The sequence below is a fragment of the Anoplopoma fimbria genome, chromosome 19, assembly GCF_027596085.1.
Source record: "Anoplopoma fimbria isolate UVic2021 breed Golden Eagle Sablefish chromosome 19, Afim_UVic_2022, whole genome shotgun sequence".
NCBI lineage: Eukaryota > Metazoa > Chordata > Actinopteri > Perciformes > Anoplopomatidae > Anoplopoma > Anoplopoma fimbria.
In genome coordinates, this window is record NC_072467.1 from 18,522,375 (window position 1) to 18,538,793 (window position 16,419).

The 16,419-nt window shown below is 38.0% G+C and overlaps 3 protein-coding genes across 3 annotated transcripts; all 3 read left to right on the forward strand.

Moving 5' to 3' along the window:
- Positions 1 to 904: 904 nt before the first annotated feature.
- LOC129107969 (protein mono-ADP-ribosyltransferase PARP6-like) lies at positions 905 to 7,789 on the forward strand. The gene is made up of 23 exons (XM_054619586.1): positions 905 to 970; positions 1,290 to 1,367; positions 2,201 to 2,278; positions 3,301 to 3,395; positions 3,486 to 3,546; positions 3,972 to 4,062; positions 4,155 to 4,221; positions 4,381 to 4,530; positions 4,605 to 4,740; positions 4,859 to 4,990; positions 5,214 to 5,309; positions 5,407 to 5,499; positions 5,581 to 5,706; positions 5,817 to 5,882; positions 6,057 to 6,124; positions 6,222 to 6,270; positions 6,441 to 6,553; positions 6,664 to 6,736; positions 6,944 to 7,013; positions 7,127 to 7,206; positions 7,314 to 7,377; positions 7,485 to 7,569; positions 7,693 to 7,789. Exons 1-23 carry the CDS (start codon positions 905 to 907, stop codon positions 7,787 to 7,789), a joined length of 2,034 nt encoding a protein of 677 aa, XP_054475561.1.
- Positions 7,790 to 9,780: 1,991 nt separating this feature from the next.
- On the forward strand, positions 9,781 to 10,452 carry LOC129107971 (ribonuclease P protein subunit p25-like protein). Its single transcript, XM_054619588.1, has one exon. It carries the CDS (start codon positions 9,781 to 9,783, stop codon positions 10,450 to 10,452), a length of 672 nt encoding a protein of 223 aa, XP_054475563.1.
- A 1,176-nt stretch (positions 10,453 to 11,628) lies between these two features.
- On the forward strand, positions 11,629 to 15,387 carry LOC129108405 (cytochrome c oxidase subunit 5A, mitochondrial-like). Its single transcript, XM_054620204.1, has 5 exons — positions 11,629 to 11,798; positions 12,741 to 12,857; positions 14,487 to 14,608; positions 14,739 to 14,860; positions 14,957 to 15,387. Exons 1-4 carry the CDS (start codon positions 11,726 to 11,728, stop codon positions 14,850 to 14,852), a joined length of 426 nt encoding a protein of 141 aa, XP_054476179.1. The 5' UTR covers positions 11,629 to 11,725; the 3' UTR covers positions 14,853 to 14,860; positions 14,957 to 15,387.
- The last annotated feature ends 1,032 nt before the right edge of the window (positions 15,388 to 16,419 follow it).

Below are 16,419 nucleotides of genomic sequence, written 5' to 3' on the forward strand. Positions count from 1 at the left end.
TCAGGGACATTCTACAAGCTCTGTTTGATATTTGTAAACATAGTACAGTACTTTATCTCTCTCCCTCTCAACAACAGCTCTCTCTTGTGGAAGAGTGGTTGAAGTGTTGTCAGGTTGATTGTGTCAACCTGCAGGACAAATGAAATATGCTGAATTCTGAAAATAATATTAAGTTATTGTACATAAATACGGCTCTAATTAAACTGTCTCATTACAGTAATTGCAATATCAGGTCACAACACTTTTTTTCCTTCTTTTTTTTCCTTTAGCTGCATCACATTTTTAAACCTCTGTGGTTCAAACAAATTTAAAAAGGTTTTGGTTTTTACAAAAGGTCATGAGTTACAAAACAATTGCAATTAACATCTCACCATTTTATGTTTTAAAAACATTATGCTTTATAAGCGTTTATGCTTCATATGTACAGAGGTGTGTCCTGGTATATCAGAGACCATATAACTAAAATGTCTCCGGATCAAATCCAGCTTGGGACCTTTTGTCTGTGGAAATCTGAATCACTCATTGTAAACCTTGTAAAGACGGACAGATGAGGCCATAAAGTTATAACAGTGGGTGAATCAAATGAGAAGGGGGTGGATGCAACATAAAAACTACACAACATAAATCAATATATCTGCTAAAAATACTACCTTTGTAGAGCTCATAATGTCTGTTGTCACTGTGTCTGGGACGTGACTCACCTCTGCAGAAATTTCAGAAGCTTTGTATTCAGGTGTTTCATCTTACTGTTCATGCAAAGCCTTTAAGAAAAGTTTATAGTGTAAAATACAGGAGTTCATGCTATTGTGCCCGACCACTATAAATAAACCCCGCCACATAACACCAACTCGTGTCTAAGTGGATTACTCTGAGAAAAGCACTTGTTGAGAGAAGTCTTGAACCGATGTATGCAGTCCTAGAAGTGTCTAATCTGGGCAGACAGCAGAGCAGCAGGCGACTGCTAACAAGGGTAACTGACGATTAAGGTCAGACTGCAACGCAGCAGACAGACAGGAAGAATAATAAATGCCAAACATCACACATACCACTATCCTTCAGATGTGCCACCGGGGATCTTTGTTCTAATCACAGTCTTAAAACTGATGCATGAACCTGATGAATCCTGGTCTGGATATGATTCACCGATGTGTTTTGTTTTTCTCCTCGTTTACTAAGGAATATATAGGCTGTGGGAGGATAGCACACATATCATACAAACAGGACAGAGATAACGGAAGTGTGCATAAAAGCAAACACTTGACTGCCGGTCTCCCCCTCTGCCTCTCCAGTATCTGGACCTGGTTCAGCTGATCAGGCCGTCAGTATCTGCAGCCAATCATGTGGAGCTGAAGACCGAGACTGAGCATGTGGGACTTCCTGCTGTTCAACACCAGAGGGGGAGAGGACGGCTAAACACAGCCAGTAAAGCCATCAAACGGGAATATTCATTGGTTGTTTTGTGGATTTTTGATTTTTGATTTTTTTATATGTACCATTACGTTGTTTGTTAACTTGGAATATGTTTAAACTCCAAGTTTTTCTGGAGAAGGAAAGGTAAGCGCTTTTATGTCTTTGTGCCACTGACATCATTGACACATTATTACCAAACATGTATCCGTATTTTGAGTGATTTTTAAATGCATTTTCAATAATGTAGATGTTGAGATAAAGGGAGGCAAATAAGAAGATTCCTGTTGATGAAAATATAGTTTAAATGGTGAATAAACTAATGCCAGTAATGTGTGTGTGTGTGTTTTTATGTGTTTTTTTTTCCAGCAAAGTGTTTAATTGTGTCAGTCACAGTGAAGTAAGCAGATTGCTTATTGGTGAAGAAGAAGTGCCAGAGAACTGAACACATGGTGAGTTCAATAAGCCCCAACTTTCTCCTAATCATGTAGTATTCATAGCACATTCTTAATAACATGGATACGTTTGAGGGTAGTAAGTTGTTTACATTGACAGGCAATACAGCTCTTTTTTATTTTTTCATCAGCCAATTAAATGGTTTGTTGAATTGTTTGAAGAATTAATAAGCAACAATTTTGATAACGGATCAATTGTTTCACCTGCATATGTGTTGACATCAGCGGCAGTCTCGGCTGCATGGTTAGTTGACTTTGTTTGGCCGTACAGAAGGCATTAATTAGTGGTGTAAATAAGAGGATATTTTGATTGACAGCTTCTCCCATTAACCTGACAGGAGACTGAGATCCAGCAGTGGACAGAGAGCCAAACTGATGAGGATAGTGACTCAGAGGAGATCCTGTGTGGAATCCCTGTAAGCGTTACTTTGAGGTGGTTTGAATGTTATTTTAGCACAATCCCAACTATCATCTCACACTTGAGTGACGATACCTACAGAAAAGGTTACGTATTATGTTTTGATTTAAAAGTGATCAATACACTCACTGGATACTGGATTGGCAATGTGTCCCTTTGGTTTGCATGTTGTGGATACTTGACACGTGAAGCAGAATATATTTAATCAATTGTTTTTAACATTATAATATTGTAGGTTACAGCTATAAGGCCTTTTATTTAAGTTTTTATCATGCATTCAGCGACAATTATAATTTCTACTATACATAACAAACATATCAACAGGGAATAAATGATCAATTAAATACTATAATAATAATAATAATAATAATAATAATAATAATAATAATAATAATCAAGCCTTTATTAGTCCCACAATGGGGAAATTACAATATATTCATTATATATGATTACAGTCAAAAAATCCTCAGTATGTTATATAACATTTATGAAATATTTCATATATGCATTTTAATAATGCATTAAGCTATGCAGGTACTATGCAAATACAGTTGAAACAACAATAACAAACACTTAAATGTTCCTTATATCTGCTATAGCTTGTTACAGTAAGATGCACTATACTTTTGCTCTGGCTTATGCTTTGAGATGCTTGTTTAAGAAAGGAGATGCACTTATGACTTCTGGTGACTAGTAGTTCTCTTGAATACCTATGTTGAATACACTTCCTGTAAGTCGCTTTGGATAAAAGCGTCTGCTAAATGACTGTAATGTAATGTAATGTAATGTAATACAGTTATAAAGCATTTTAAATTGTTTATATGCTGCGTATACATGTTAAATAGAAAATAGAGGTAGATGGAAATATAGTGTTACCTACGTTTTATATCTTAAGGAAGAATAAAAGACATCTTCTTAGCCATTGTTGTAAAAATATGTGACTGGTTTGATCCCTCAGCCCCCCTGTGGTGCTGAGCTGTTTGGACCATAAGGCAAGTGTGTTGGTGTTTGTCTCAGCAGGAGAGCTGTGCCACTGACCTGACTCATCACCCGCAGCTGCAGATGGACATCGAGGCAGTCCGGACTTTGTATTCGGACTCTGCGGCCTCAATCAGGTCAGAACATCTTGTCTTTTTTCATGGTTTTAACAGGATTTCAGCTGCTTTTATACATTGTTAAATGTCCACTCTCTTTTCTTTTTCTAGGGAGTATGGCTCAGTTGATGAAGTGGATGTTGACTTAAACATAAATGCCATCGTTTTGGATGTAAGTTTAATAAAACTCGCTAGGGCTGTCCTTGACAAAAGAAAATCATAGTCATCTAACATACGATTTTGTCTACTACTCGATTAGTTGAGCTAGTCAACAGATTTGTAAAACTGAGAATAATGTGAAAGCAACACTTTAAATATTAGGTTGAACCAGAGATGTGGTTGGTTTCTTGGAAATAATTGGTTTATTGGAAATAAGTACTTAAGCATGAAAAAAGGCATAAAGAATGACTAATAGAATTAGAATATCTAATTTGTCAAAGAACAAAACGACTGATTAGACGACTGATCGACTAAGAGGGGGCAGCTCTACTAAACACTCAATTCAAGTAAAATATATTGATAATATGATAATATGTGTGCTGCCCCGTGGCATCTTTGTGTGTTTAATAAAATGATTGCGCTGTGTGGTGTCTACAGGAGGAAGTGGTAAAGGCCTGGGGGGTTAACCCATCAGACCCCTTCGTCATCCGTCTGAACTTTTCTCCGTCTCAGTATCTGGACGGACCTGGTGAGCATCAACAACACTGCTGCCAACCAGACTTACCATTTAAATTCACTAAATTAATGTGACACCAGATTAAGTGATGTTTCTCTCCACAGCACCTTCAGTCAAAGTCTTTCAACCATCCAACACCGATAGTTTCAGCCTTAGGAAACAATTACAGAAGTGAGTTAATACTGGAATTTTCATGCTCCCTTACACATTATTACAGATGTCCCTTTTTAGATTATAAACTTTTTAGATCAAATATGGATGAAGATTTAAAGCCATATCTATGGTATTCATAGCCTTGTTCTGACGAACATCTTTATTTCTGTCCCTCAGTGTTCTCACAGTCTTCTTATCTCACGAGTGGAAACAGCTGACCAATGAGAACACCGTTGTCCGACAGAAGAGAAGACACAGCTGGTTCAGGCCGAGTGGAACAATCAAGAAATTTCGTGCAAGACTTAGCATCTGGCTCCCACCATCAAAGTATTTGACAATCTAATGAATCCAACAGTTTTTTTTTGCTGATTCAGTCTGAAGCCTCTATTCACTGCTTATAGGTCCAGTGAGCTACAGGAACCCACACTGAAAGCGAGGATCATTTCACCAACAATGAACCGTTTCACAAATCATACAATGTCCTACGCCTTCAAGAATCCCACAGGAGAGCTCTTCACCTACACACCCAGTGGGAAGGTGAATTCAAAACACACCCTTTGTGACGTTCACTTGAATAGTTTATGGTTGCTGCTGTGTGTTCAGCAATCAGTCTGTAAGTGTTTAATAAAAGGTGTTTTTGCTTCTTCTTTCACAGAGGGTGGTGGTGTCAGCAGTCAAGTCATCAGCACAGCTTAGTCCCAAACAGCTGATGGAGCTGCTTTTGTCCTCGCAGGCCATCAGACACTGTAAGACCACCCCAACTCTGCACCACGGCTTCTTGGTGCAGGTAAAGAACAAGACCACATGTACTGTGACATTTTATCGGAGGGGGAAATGAAAGAGTAACTGCACCCATAATCCAGCTTGTGCGGATAACTAGTGGTTATCATTTGCTTTTTCCACATCCAGTGTAACACAACAGTTTTAATTTTAGGTTTAACTCGTGTTAATTAAGCCGTTAGATGGACTGCGAGCAAAGTCTATAATCATGTCTTTTATTGTGTTCACAGATAATGAGGTATGCTGAGCAGAGACTCCCCACGCTGAACGATTACTGTGTTGTCTGTGATGAGCGACATGTGTTTCAGAATGGCCCTATGTTAAAGGTACACTCCTACAAATAAATATATTGAGTGAAAACAAACATAGAAAAAAGGTGTTAGTATATTGTCACTATTTTCTTGTGTGTGTGTGTGTTTGTAGCCAGCAGTTTGCACCAGGGAGCTTTGTGTGTTTTCCTTTTATACGTTTGGAGTTATGCCTGGAGCTACGGAGGAGGCTGGCACCGGTGCAGAGGTTGGTAACACACACTATTAAAAGACTATCTTGGTGATCATAATGTAAGATTGATGTGTTGCAGTAATGGCCGTTCTACAGGTAGTTGACCTGCTGGTGGCCATGTGTAGAGCTGCCCTTCAGTCTTCACGCAAGAGCATCATATTTGAACCGTTCCCCTCTGTTGTTGATCCGTGCAACCCCAAAACCCTGGCCTTTAGTCCAAAGGTATCAGCTGAACTAACTTATTAATGACTTGATTTGTTATGAACTATTCAATATGTCATATTTATTTTATTCTGAAGGAACAATGTTTTGTTTTGTTTTGGTTTTGGCAGAGAAAGAGCTATGACAGGCTGCAAAAAGCGCTGGACAGTGTTTTGTTAATCAGGAGGATGTCACAGGTGACTGATTTAAAACAAAAACAAAAAAATCTTCACTAATGACACCTTTGTCAAAGAAAATGTTTGAGAAAGGTGTCTCTTGTTCTCATCTGAGAATTATCTGAAAGCTGGTGAACGTTTCCTCTGCAGCTGCAATAATATCAGAAGGGTGAAGCTGTATTTTATCATATGCAGGGTCCTTATTCTGAAATAAAGAAGCAGATGGACAAAATCGACCCTCTCGCTTATCCCTTACTACAATGGTGAGTGTCTCAATCTAAACATATTTTCTGAAATGTTATCAAATCTGAATGTTTCATAAATTTATACCCAGGTGTGTGTTTGTATGTTTGACCACAGGATTTTAGCAAGCAACAGATCACACATTGTCAAGCTTCCACTGAATGGGGTACGATAGAGCAGTTCACAGTTAGATTATGACGTCTTAACACACTAGTTGCATGTTTTAAAGCAACAGTAGTTAAAATTAGCAGCCAAATATTAGAACATAAACTGGGTTTTATATAGTTAATTTTATTTTGTTTGTGCTCTCTTTTGATCACCTTTTTTCTACATTAGCAACTTAAGTTCATGCACACACCCCATCAGTTCCTGTTGATCAGCAGCCCTCCATCCAAAGAAGCTTGTTTTCAAACTGCCAAGCAACTTTATGGCAGCACCTTTGCCTTCCAGTGAGTAAAATCAAAGCTGTGCCACTAAAATAAAACCTTTATATGGATACAACATATGGAATATGATCCTTGCTTCATATGCTTAGATGATATTTTGTCTCTTCTTTCAGCGGTTCCCACATCGAAAACTGGCACTCTATATTAAGAAACGGGCTGATTAATGCCTCTTATACAAAATTACAGGTACATTATGAAAATACAAAAGGGTTTCGTATTCCTTAAGCTAATTTAAAGTTAGCCTTTAAATTGAAGGTCATGTCACAGTGGAGATTTTAAAAGACTTTTGAGATTATCTTGTTAGACTTGAATTGGGTGTACAGTTAGACCTATGAAACATTTAGGATTTTAAATTTAATAATTCATTAGTGTTCACATTGTATCTTCTTTAAGCTCCATGGAGCTGCATATGGGAAAGGCATCTATCTGAGTCCTATCTCAAGCATATCATTTGGATATTCTGGTATGAATGCACACTATAATTATTTTCATAACACAAAATGTATACAAAAATTATCATTACTTATTGTTTCTAGCCTGTTTTTGTTTTCAAACTGATCCTTCCTGTTTGTGCAGAGATGGGTAAAGGGCGACACCAAATGCCCACCAAAGAAGAACTCATAAAGAATAACAACCAAATAATCAAAATCAAAAAGGTAGATCATTCATTTTCAAATTGTCCTAAATGTGTCTAGTTGCACTCTGTACAAGGACGTCTTTTCTTGTTAGTTGTATCACATGCTGTTTGCTCTCCTTGTCTTAGGAAGAGCAAGGGCAATCTAGATTTCTGCAAAACAGGAATCTAAACTGCATTGCTCTCTGTGAAGGTACATTTGATATACAAATACACACCTGTTACAAAGAGCCTTGCATTGATAACTTAGGAATGATTTTGTGACAGAGTTTTATAAAAGTTGTCTGCATGTTTTGACAGTTGTAACTTCAAAGGACCTTCAAAAACACGGGAACATTTGGATGTGTCCAATGTCCGACCATGTGTGCACACGTTTCCTATTTGTGTGAGTACAACACGAAGCAGCAAAGACAGCAATGCCTGAGAAACCTTTCTGCCTCTCAGTGTAATGATACATCGCCAGATTTTATTGCATATTTCTACAATGTTCTGCTCGTGTCTTTCTCAGATATGAGAATGGCCAGGTAGGAGATGTCCACATCAACACTCAGGAAGACAGGATCCACAGGGAAATTTTACAAGTTATTGCTTCAAAACAGTTCTGAGAGAACAAAAAATGGTTCATGATAGGATCATGTTTAGTGCAGATTTAATATTAAAAGCAAACTGAAAATAGATTTGTTTCTTTGTGGCTTAACATGGTTTATACTAGTTTGACAAGTAAACATAAAAACAATGCTCTATGTTACGGTCATGTGCTTTTGTTAATTTGAATAAGAAGGGGAAATACCATTGCAAAAAGGAAGAGGGCATTTCCTCTTTTAACTGTGATAATATGCATTTGATGAACATTGTTTGTTGTGGCAGGAACCTGGAAAAGCTTATTTGCCTTATATCTTAATTTACAGTCTGGTGTCCAATCTCTGTATTATAAACATATATTTTGTACGTTTTGTACCATGCATTTTTTTTCAAATAAAGATGTTAAATATCTGCTATTTTTGTGCAACAGATCACATTTTTTACTTCAACAGCTCGAAGGGCCACTTTGTTATTTGTGTATTACCTGTTTTGTACCACAAGATGGAAGTGTTACCAACAACAACAACTACTGAGGGCTTTTTCATTGCTAAAAACAGAGCCACTAAAAGACCATAATAATTATAATTATAAATGTCTGTAAGTAGAGATTGCCACAGATGTTTGAATTAGAAAGCATTGCCATCACATTCAAAACTTGGATGTTGATATGAGCCTGTGTTATATTTTACTTTAGGAAAAACAACACAAGACAACTGCCAAACACACCAGATGTGTTACGGGAGTCACACACAAATATAATTATGTGCTTTAATTTAAAAAATGGCACATGCATTTTATTGACATTTATGAAAGGTAGCTTATTCTCCTGAGAACCGATTGTATTTTGCTCTGAACTATATTGACACCACTGAGAACCATATCTTTGTGCTGATTGTTCAAGTCAGTGAATATCATGGTGTGCATCCCATCCTGTGAGGCAGAAATGCACCATTTTAACAGTATACTGGTTCCATATGAGCCCCACAGCTGCCTCCTGACCTCCTCCCTTGACTCTGCTTCTCTAAAGAAAGCCTCTAGGAAAACACCTCTGTTTGCATCTGGATACAGAATCTATTCTTACAAGTTCTGGTTTTATGCAAGTTTGGCAAAAAATTAAAAGCTGCAGCTCCAAGGTATGATTGTCCTCATGAATGTCATTGACACAAAAGAGGTACAAATGAGGTAGCAAGCATTTTCTGGGTCAGCCCAGCAGGCGATGGACTGAAGGGAGGAGAACTGTAAAGTTGCGGTGATAGCCCAAAGGAAGACATTTTTTTTAAGGACCATATGGCTCTCTGATGATAGTGCAGAGGAAGAGTTGTCTCGAAAGCCATGATATGTTGAGATTGCTATTATAATATTTCTAAATATGTTCAACCCAGCGAGACTGTAGTTTGGTGCAATATATGCAAAAAGGCACATTAAGAATGTAAACAATCAAAACCAATTCAGTTGAAACAAAGCGTTTGTTTCAAATGCACGCCTTGTTAAATCTTATTAACTCATGTTAATTCATCCATATAATTCAAGCATCCACATGGACAAATAAAATCTCTGAGCCCTTTAGGGTTTAACAAAAGCTACCCCCTTTAAACCAACAAACTAGAATGTGACAGACATTATTAAATGCTGCATGTGCCTTTAAGAGCACTTTGTCCCACTCTACATGTCTCTCTCTGAGCCTCATATGTGTTTGTTGGCATCAGCTGTCCTCAGTGCTGAATAGAGCAAGGACATCCTTTCCTTCACGTCTATGGGATTAGAGGAAGAAATACCCTCTTCACACTGCTGGCTGTCATCTCCGTGCTCAGAAGACAAAATGGAAATACAGTATGGACCGAGAACAGAGAGAAGATCAGGATAAGTCACAAGTTTGGATTACAAAGCTGATCAGTTTTTTAGTTTTTTAACAAACAAGAAACATGTTTCTGATCCCAAGGGAGGTATGCAAATAATCCGAGGCTGCAGGCTCAGAATCCACATCCTGCGCTGATATCCCACCGCTCTCTAAACAATGACTGAACCCAGGGGTCAGACGAAGAGTTCAAATGCTACAAGCAGCGATGTGATGGAGCTGCAGTCTGCTTCATTTGACCCCAATGTCCCATCTTCATCTTTCTCTCCAAAAGTTGTCCAGAGCAACTTCAGGAGAGTCAGCCGCACAGAGGACAGCAGTCCCTATCCAATGCCCGGCCTGGCAGCAGACTTCCTGCACATGCGAGTGAAAGAAGGAAGCAAGATCCGCAATTTGCTGCGATTTGCAACAGCTCGCATGCAAGGGGAGGGGAGAGACAGCGGTGGGACATTACTGAGACAGGTGGTCTTCTCTGGCTCAGGAAGAGGAGTCACCAAGACCATCACCTGTGTGGAGATTCTGAAACGTAAAGTGGGAGAACTCCACCAGGTGTCCAAGCTCTACTACACGACTGTGAATGAGGTCTGGGAGAGTCCACAACAGGGAGCTGCAGGTGTAACCATGCAGAGGACAGTCCCTGCTATCTGTATCCTGCTCTCTAAAGACCCTCTGGATCCCCAGGAGCCTGGATATCAACCCCCCCAGAGCCTGAGTGCTCCCACAGAGGAAGCAGAGAGATGTAGTGGTCTGATCAGGCCGGCTCACAGTCCCACCTCACAGCACACAGCTAAGAGAGTCTGTCTGGATGACTGGAGTGAATGTTGTCCATGAGCGTCTCCATGACAGTCTGACTACAGCGTGTGAAGGATCATAAAATGAACATATACTACATGTCTAATATATTATAGAGGGTTATTTTATCACGTCTTTTTTGCATCATTATGTCTGCCTAAAATATGAAACACCTCAGAATTTAAATTGTTTAATGTTAATGTACAATTTTCTGAAGGCAAAAACAGGAGACATTCTCTCAGTTCATAATCTACACTTTGCATCAGCAAACGGCTACACTGAGAATGAATAAAGGGGATACTTTGAATGATTTGTGACAATACATGTGCAAAGTTAGTCACAGTTATTGTAAATATAAACATTAAGGTTTGTATCATTATTCTGTTTTCTACTTTTGGAGGGGAAATCCTGTGCATTGTCATTTATAGGACCAGAAGGTTATGGTTGAGGATTTCTTTTCATAATTATACTATGATCCCTTTTCTACGGATACAACATCACTGAAATAAATGAACAGCTTTTCAACTTTCATGTTTTGTTCTCTGTCAGAGAGTGTATAAGCATCTTTTTTGTAAATACAATCCCATAAGGTATGAACAGTTTAAATTTCTCAATCTGGAAATTTGGAGAGATACAAACCTATTTTACGCACATTACCATCTGTTTGCAGTCAGTTAATTTTGATTTTTGAATTTTTTATCCAAGTTTGTTGTGTTTTGGGGTTACAATCTGTCCTCCAAAACATGTCATCTTTCATAACCTATTTTCTGTGTTATAGTGAAATGCAACACAGTCTTTTGGACTATTTAACTCCAATTATCTTATTTTCCTCATGACAGAATATAAAGATATACATAAATCTGATATTGATGTAGGTACTAGTGTGTGTGTGGTAATAATTAATGGGGTCATAGGTAAGATAATTACAGCACATTTTATTCAAAAGTCATAATGGTCTATACATGTATATATATATATATATATATATATATATATCCCTATAATATATATATATATATATATAAAGTATCCCTTGGTAACTTACTGGACTTTTCAGTGAGAATAAAAACGTATGTAAGAACATGACCCAGTTTCCTTTTGGGGCAACTCTTCTTAAAATATTGTCAGAACAAACACTTCTAAGAAAGCAAGGCACATTACATCACGGTCCAAATCAGATCAGAACACGCTGCAGCTTGCGCATGCGCAGAACGGGTTCTCGTACGTGACGGTCCAGGCCAGTCAGCAGCTCGCAGCTTCCTCCTTCAAAACCACTCACCGGTTCCTCTCGTGTCGCTGGCAGCCCAACATCATGTTCAGAGCCGCCGTCCGACTCTCTGTCTCCGGTGTCCGGAGCTTAACCCGACCACAGCCAGGGTGTCAAGGTATTTATCCACCTCTTGAGTGTTATTTTGTCATTTTAGTTGCTCCATGTGCGGCTTGTCTGCATGCTAACGTTAGCTAGCATTAGCTTAGCCGCGTAGCCAGTGTGTCTGTCCTGTATAAAAGCACGCCTAGCTGTTATACAACGTGCATATGTGTATGACTTTTGTTCAGTACTACTAACACTAATGCAACCTGAGTGTGTGCTGCTCTGAACGTGTCTGTGTGGAGCTCCTGGGTGTCTGTGTCCTTGCCATGACCCAGTCCAGAGGCTCCAATTGGGGCCTGTGTTTCTGCTGCAGGTGCTAGTTGCTAACAATCAAACTAGGTTAGTTAAGCCAAATATCTGCTAGTAGCCATTGTGCTCTTTGCATCAACTTATAGTCCAGGACAGGAAACAAGTAACTCCATATATTGGCTTAACATTAGCTACATTATCTTAATATCTGTCAGGGAAGAGCAGCTGTAATGTTGAATGTGTGATTATAGTTAAAGTTTAGTAAACTAAATGTCCATCATCTGATTCCCACATCCTCCTGAATATATGACAATAACTATGGCATTAATAGAAAGGTCCTGTTTGTCCTGAGTGTACTCAACATGGTTGGTGCAGTAGGTAGGTCATATCAGGACGTTGGCAATGATCCAGATGCATTACATTACTTGACAGCATTTGTCCTCACCCACTGTAGATAAGTCACCCTTGACTGTGTTTGCCCTTCTACGTTACCTTCCACTAAGGTGCCATTGTTAATGCATTACATTACATTACATTACAGTCATTCAGCAGACGCTTTTATCCAAAGAGTCTTACAATAAGTGTATTCAACATAGGTATTCAAGAGAACTACTAGTCATCAGAAGTCATAAGTGCATCTCCTTTCTTAATGCTACATGTTATTGGTGTATCGGTCGTCCAACTAAAGGTTGTTTTCCTCATGCAGCTCTTTTGGCCTCGAGGTGTTACTCTCATGGGAAGCAGGAGACAGATGAGGAGTTTGACGCCCGCTGGATCACCTATTTCAACAAGTCAGACATTGACGCATGGGAGCTGAGAAAGGGTATGTTAAAAGGGTGACCGTGAAACTCAATCACCTAAGACTCAATGCGTAATATCCAACGGTTCTCGTAGGGGTTAACATGAGGAAGTTGTTTCGACCAGTTAAGATTTAAGATTTGGTGATAAAACAATATTTACCATGAGTCAACGAATAGTTAAGATACGGTCTGATATGAGGATGGCAGCTTTGACAATGTTGGAGTACATGTAAAGTGCATTACTGTAATGAAATTGTTAGATTTTTATTTTTTGGTTTACACACAGGATATTACTTTAAGAAAGTACACAATAAACTGTGTCATAGTAAGATTACTAAAATGCAAACAATGTTATCTTTTAAATCACTTTTATTTAAAAAGTCTGCTAATTTAATTTCCATGAATTGTGCACTCTATTTTTAATGAGTGACATAACTGATCTGTAGGTAACTGTGATCAGTGTTGACATGTTAACTCTTGTCTCTGTATAATTTAATGGGGGAACAGCCCCATGTACACTCAATACTAGGGCCAGGTTTTATTGGGAAGTTTATTTTTTTTTTTTTTTTTACCAGTGCCAATTTGTTTTGTCATTTAAAGGTTCTCTATTTAATATTCAGAGCACCATTCTCATTGGATAAAGTCGCACTCAGGCAGAGAACAGCACTGTGTGAAAAATGTGTGCAAGCACACACTTCTGGTAATTATTTTGTAACATGAACACTATATCTACTGGTTACCTCACTATGTAATGATGATTGATGCCATGACAGCTTTCCAGAGAAAACAATTCCTGTTACAAGGCATTATAAATAGTTAGTTTGGCGTCTGATAAAATTTCAGACGAATAAATCTGTTTCTGACCCTGGACTTCCTGGATCGAATTTCGACATCTCAGTTGTATCTGAAGCATCACACATTCATTCAATGCATGGCTACATTTGGTCTGAAGAGAAAGGGCACAACAGAAGAGATGTTTTGAGTTACAGGAAAGAAAGCAAAACAGTGAAAAGCTCATTATCAGGTGAGAAATGACGAGACCAGATACTGACAGAAATTGTTCAGTAGGCCGTCCTGGTGGTTGAATGCTAAACTAAAAATAAGCAGGAAGTAGTCTTGCAAGTGTGGTTAGTTTGCAATGTCACCCTGAAAACACTTCACAAATATAGTCTCAGTTATACAGGCTCAATACTTTTCTGTTGCTTTTGCAAACATTACTCAAGTAAATGGTGCAATTATTAGGGAATTCTTTTATTCTAAACCATTTTAGCCAGATAAATACACATTTAACACACACACACACACATTTGTGAGTGTTTTTTAACACCAGGGTGGTGTGTGTGTGTGTGGGGATCAACTCAACTCATTTTCGTTGTAAATGAAGTAAAATGTCAACCAGTAACTGTGTGGCTAAATAATGGAAGTCTATGGTGGAGAAGGATACAGTGGAGTCCGTCACACTTTTACTCCAGAATATATGTTTTAGTGGGATCTGTTCATTAATGGTTTTGGTCTATTTATGGGATTTATTCTCATAAGAAAAATATAGAATATCTCCAGCTTTATCCTTTTTAAGCCACAGAGGAAATGAAGTAAAAGTGTTCAATTCTGTCTCTGTTCTCCAATTTGAATGATGTAATATCTTCTCTCAGGGATGAACACATTGATTGGTTACGATCTGGTACCTGAGCCAAAGATTCTTGAGGCAGCACTGAGAGCCTGTCGGAGGTTAGACGACTTGGCCAGCGCTATCCGAATTTTGGAAGCTATGAAGGTGAGAGAAAAAGGGCACCTCCTGAGCCTGCTTATATTTTTTTTCAGGGAGTGTTGATAATCAGCATCTTTTCTTTCCTTGTAGTCATAAGTTAATGATTAATGGGTTTTAATATTTGTAATTTCCTCAGGATAAAGCCGGCCCTCATAAAGACATCTACCCGTATGTGATCCAAGAGCTGATGCCAACATTAGAGGAGCTCGGCATCCCAACACCTGAAGAGCTTGGCATAGACAAAGTATAGATGAGAAGGTAATAGTGTTCTCTGATCAGTCATGTGTGTTTTTCTCCACATGAGGTTTGTCATATAAGGGCAATCAAACAGAAATGTATTTTGTTTTGTTACAGATCAATGACGGTGGATCTCCCCAGAAACCTTGTACTTAACTGTTTGCCTCATATGATTCGTGTGATATTTAATTTGGCCTTTATTAAGTTCTTATGCTTGTAAAATATTGATGAACATAATAAAGGAAAGTGTATCCTTATTGAGCTATTTGGGGATATTTTAAATAGTTTGAGTACTTCTCTAAGCAATACACTCTATTCATTATAAGTTGCTTTAATGGGAAGTAGGACGTAACTTGTTCATGGTTCATGTCTTGTTGAACATGTCTGGACATTCTTGTGAGAGTCACATTTTGCCACCAGGGAGCAGCGTTTTCACATGAATGTAAAAATCATTCTACTGTATTCAATCGACATTACATCTGTTTTCATTTCAGGGAAAAATTACATGCTTGTAAAATAAACGTGTTCAAATGACAAATGGTGTTATGTTATTATCAACACATAAATGGAATATTGCCAAGAAAGATACTGAATATGATTTAATATATTAGTTTTTTTTTATAATATTGGGCTGGTAGGAAATGCATAGACTTTTCAGGATTTAAAAGATGAAGAGTATTGGGATTTATGCTTATTATTACCATAACTTCTACCTATTGGGATGAACAAAAAATACATCTGGTGTATCAGTAAAATGTCCAATTGGCTTGTGTGACACTAACTGCTGTTTTTACAAATTACAAAAAAAACCTAAAAAATATTTATTTTTTTTTAAAGTTTTTTCACTAACATTTGCAAGTGCAGTTAAAGTGGTATTAACCACTCAAAGGTATTTAAATGTGTTTAAAGACTGAAGGCTCTAGTGTCCATAGAACACTATCACTTGATAAAAAAGCTTTGTTTCACCAATTTCAACATATAAATACTTGAATCCGTACCATTCAGGGCTCAACAATAGTTGTGTGTTTAACTAAAACGCCAAGTAAGGCTTGTAAATATAGCAACTCACTTGCTCGAACAGGCAAGTGGTAAAAAATACTTAAACTGACTGTTTTTTTTTCCAGATCTGATGATGAAATTAGTTAATGATTGAGCCATCTTGCTTCTTCTGTTGAGTTGCACATGTGCAATTCCAATCAGGCAGTCACAAGAAAATGGCGGTGGGTAAAGGTTTATGAGCTGAGGTGCAGGAAAGCACTTTATCTACATTAGAAAGAGGAGTTTTATTGGGTGGCATCAGAGGATGTGGGTGAAACTCCTGACCGATAACTTTAGTTAACATGACAAATTACGTTGGTCTTTGTTATTTGATAACCACTAATAGTTAAAATATTTCTTAAGGGGCAATTAAAACATTTCTAAGTGCAAGTAGATTTCTGACCCACTTGTCTGACCTCAGGGCAAGTAAAAAAAAAATAAAAATAAAACCTGCATGTAAATCTATAGTTTACCGGGAAAAATAGAAGTAACTGTCAATTAAACAAGTCACAATTCTGCATCTGCTTTTAGGCCACTTCCAA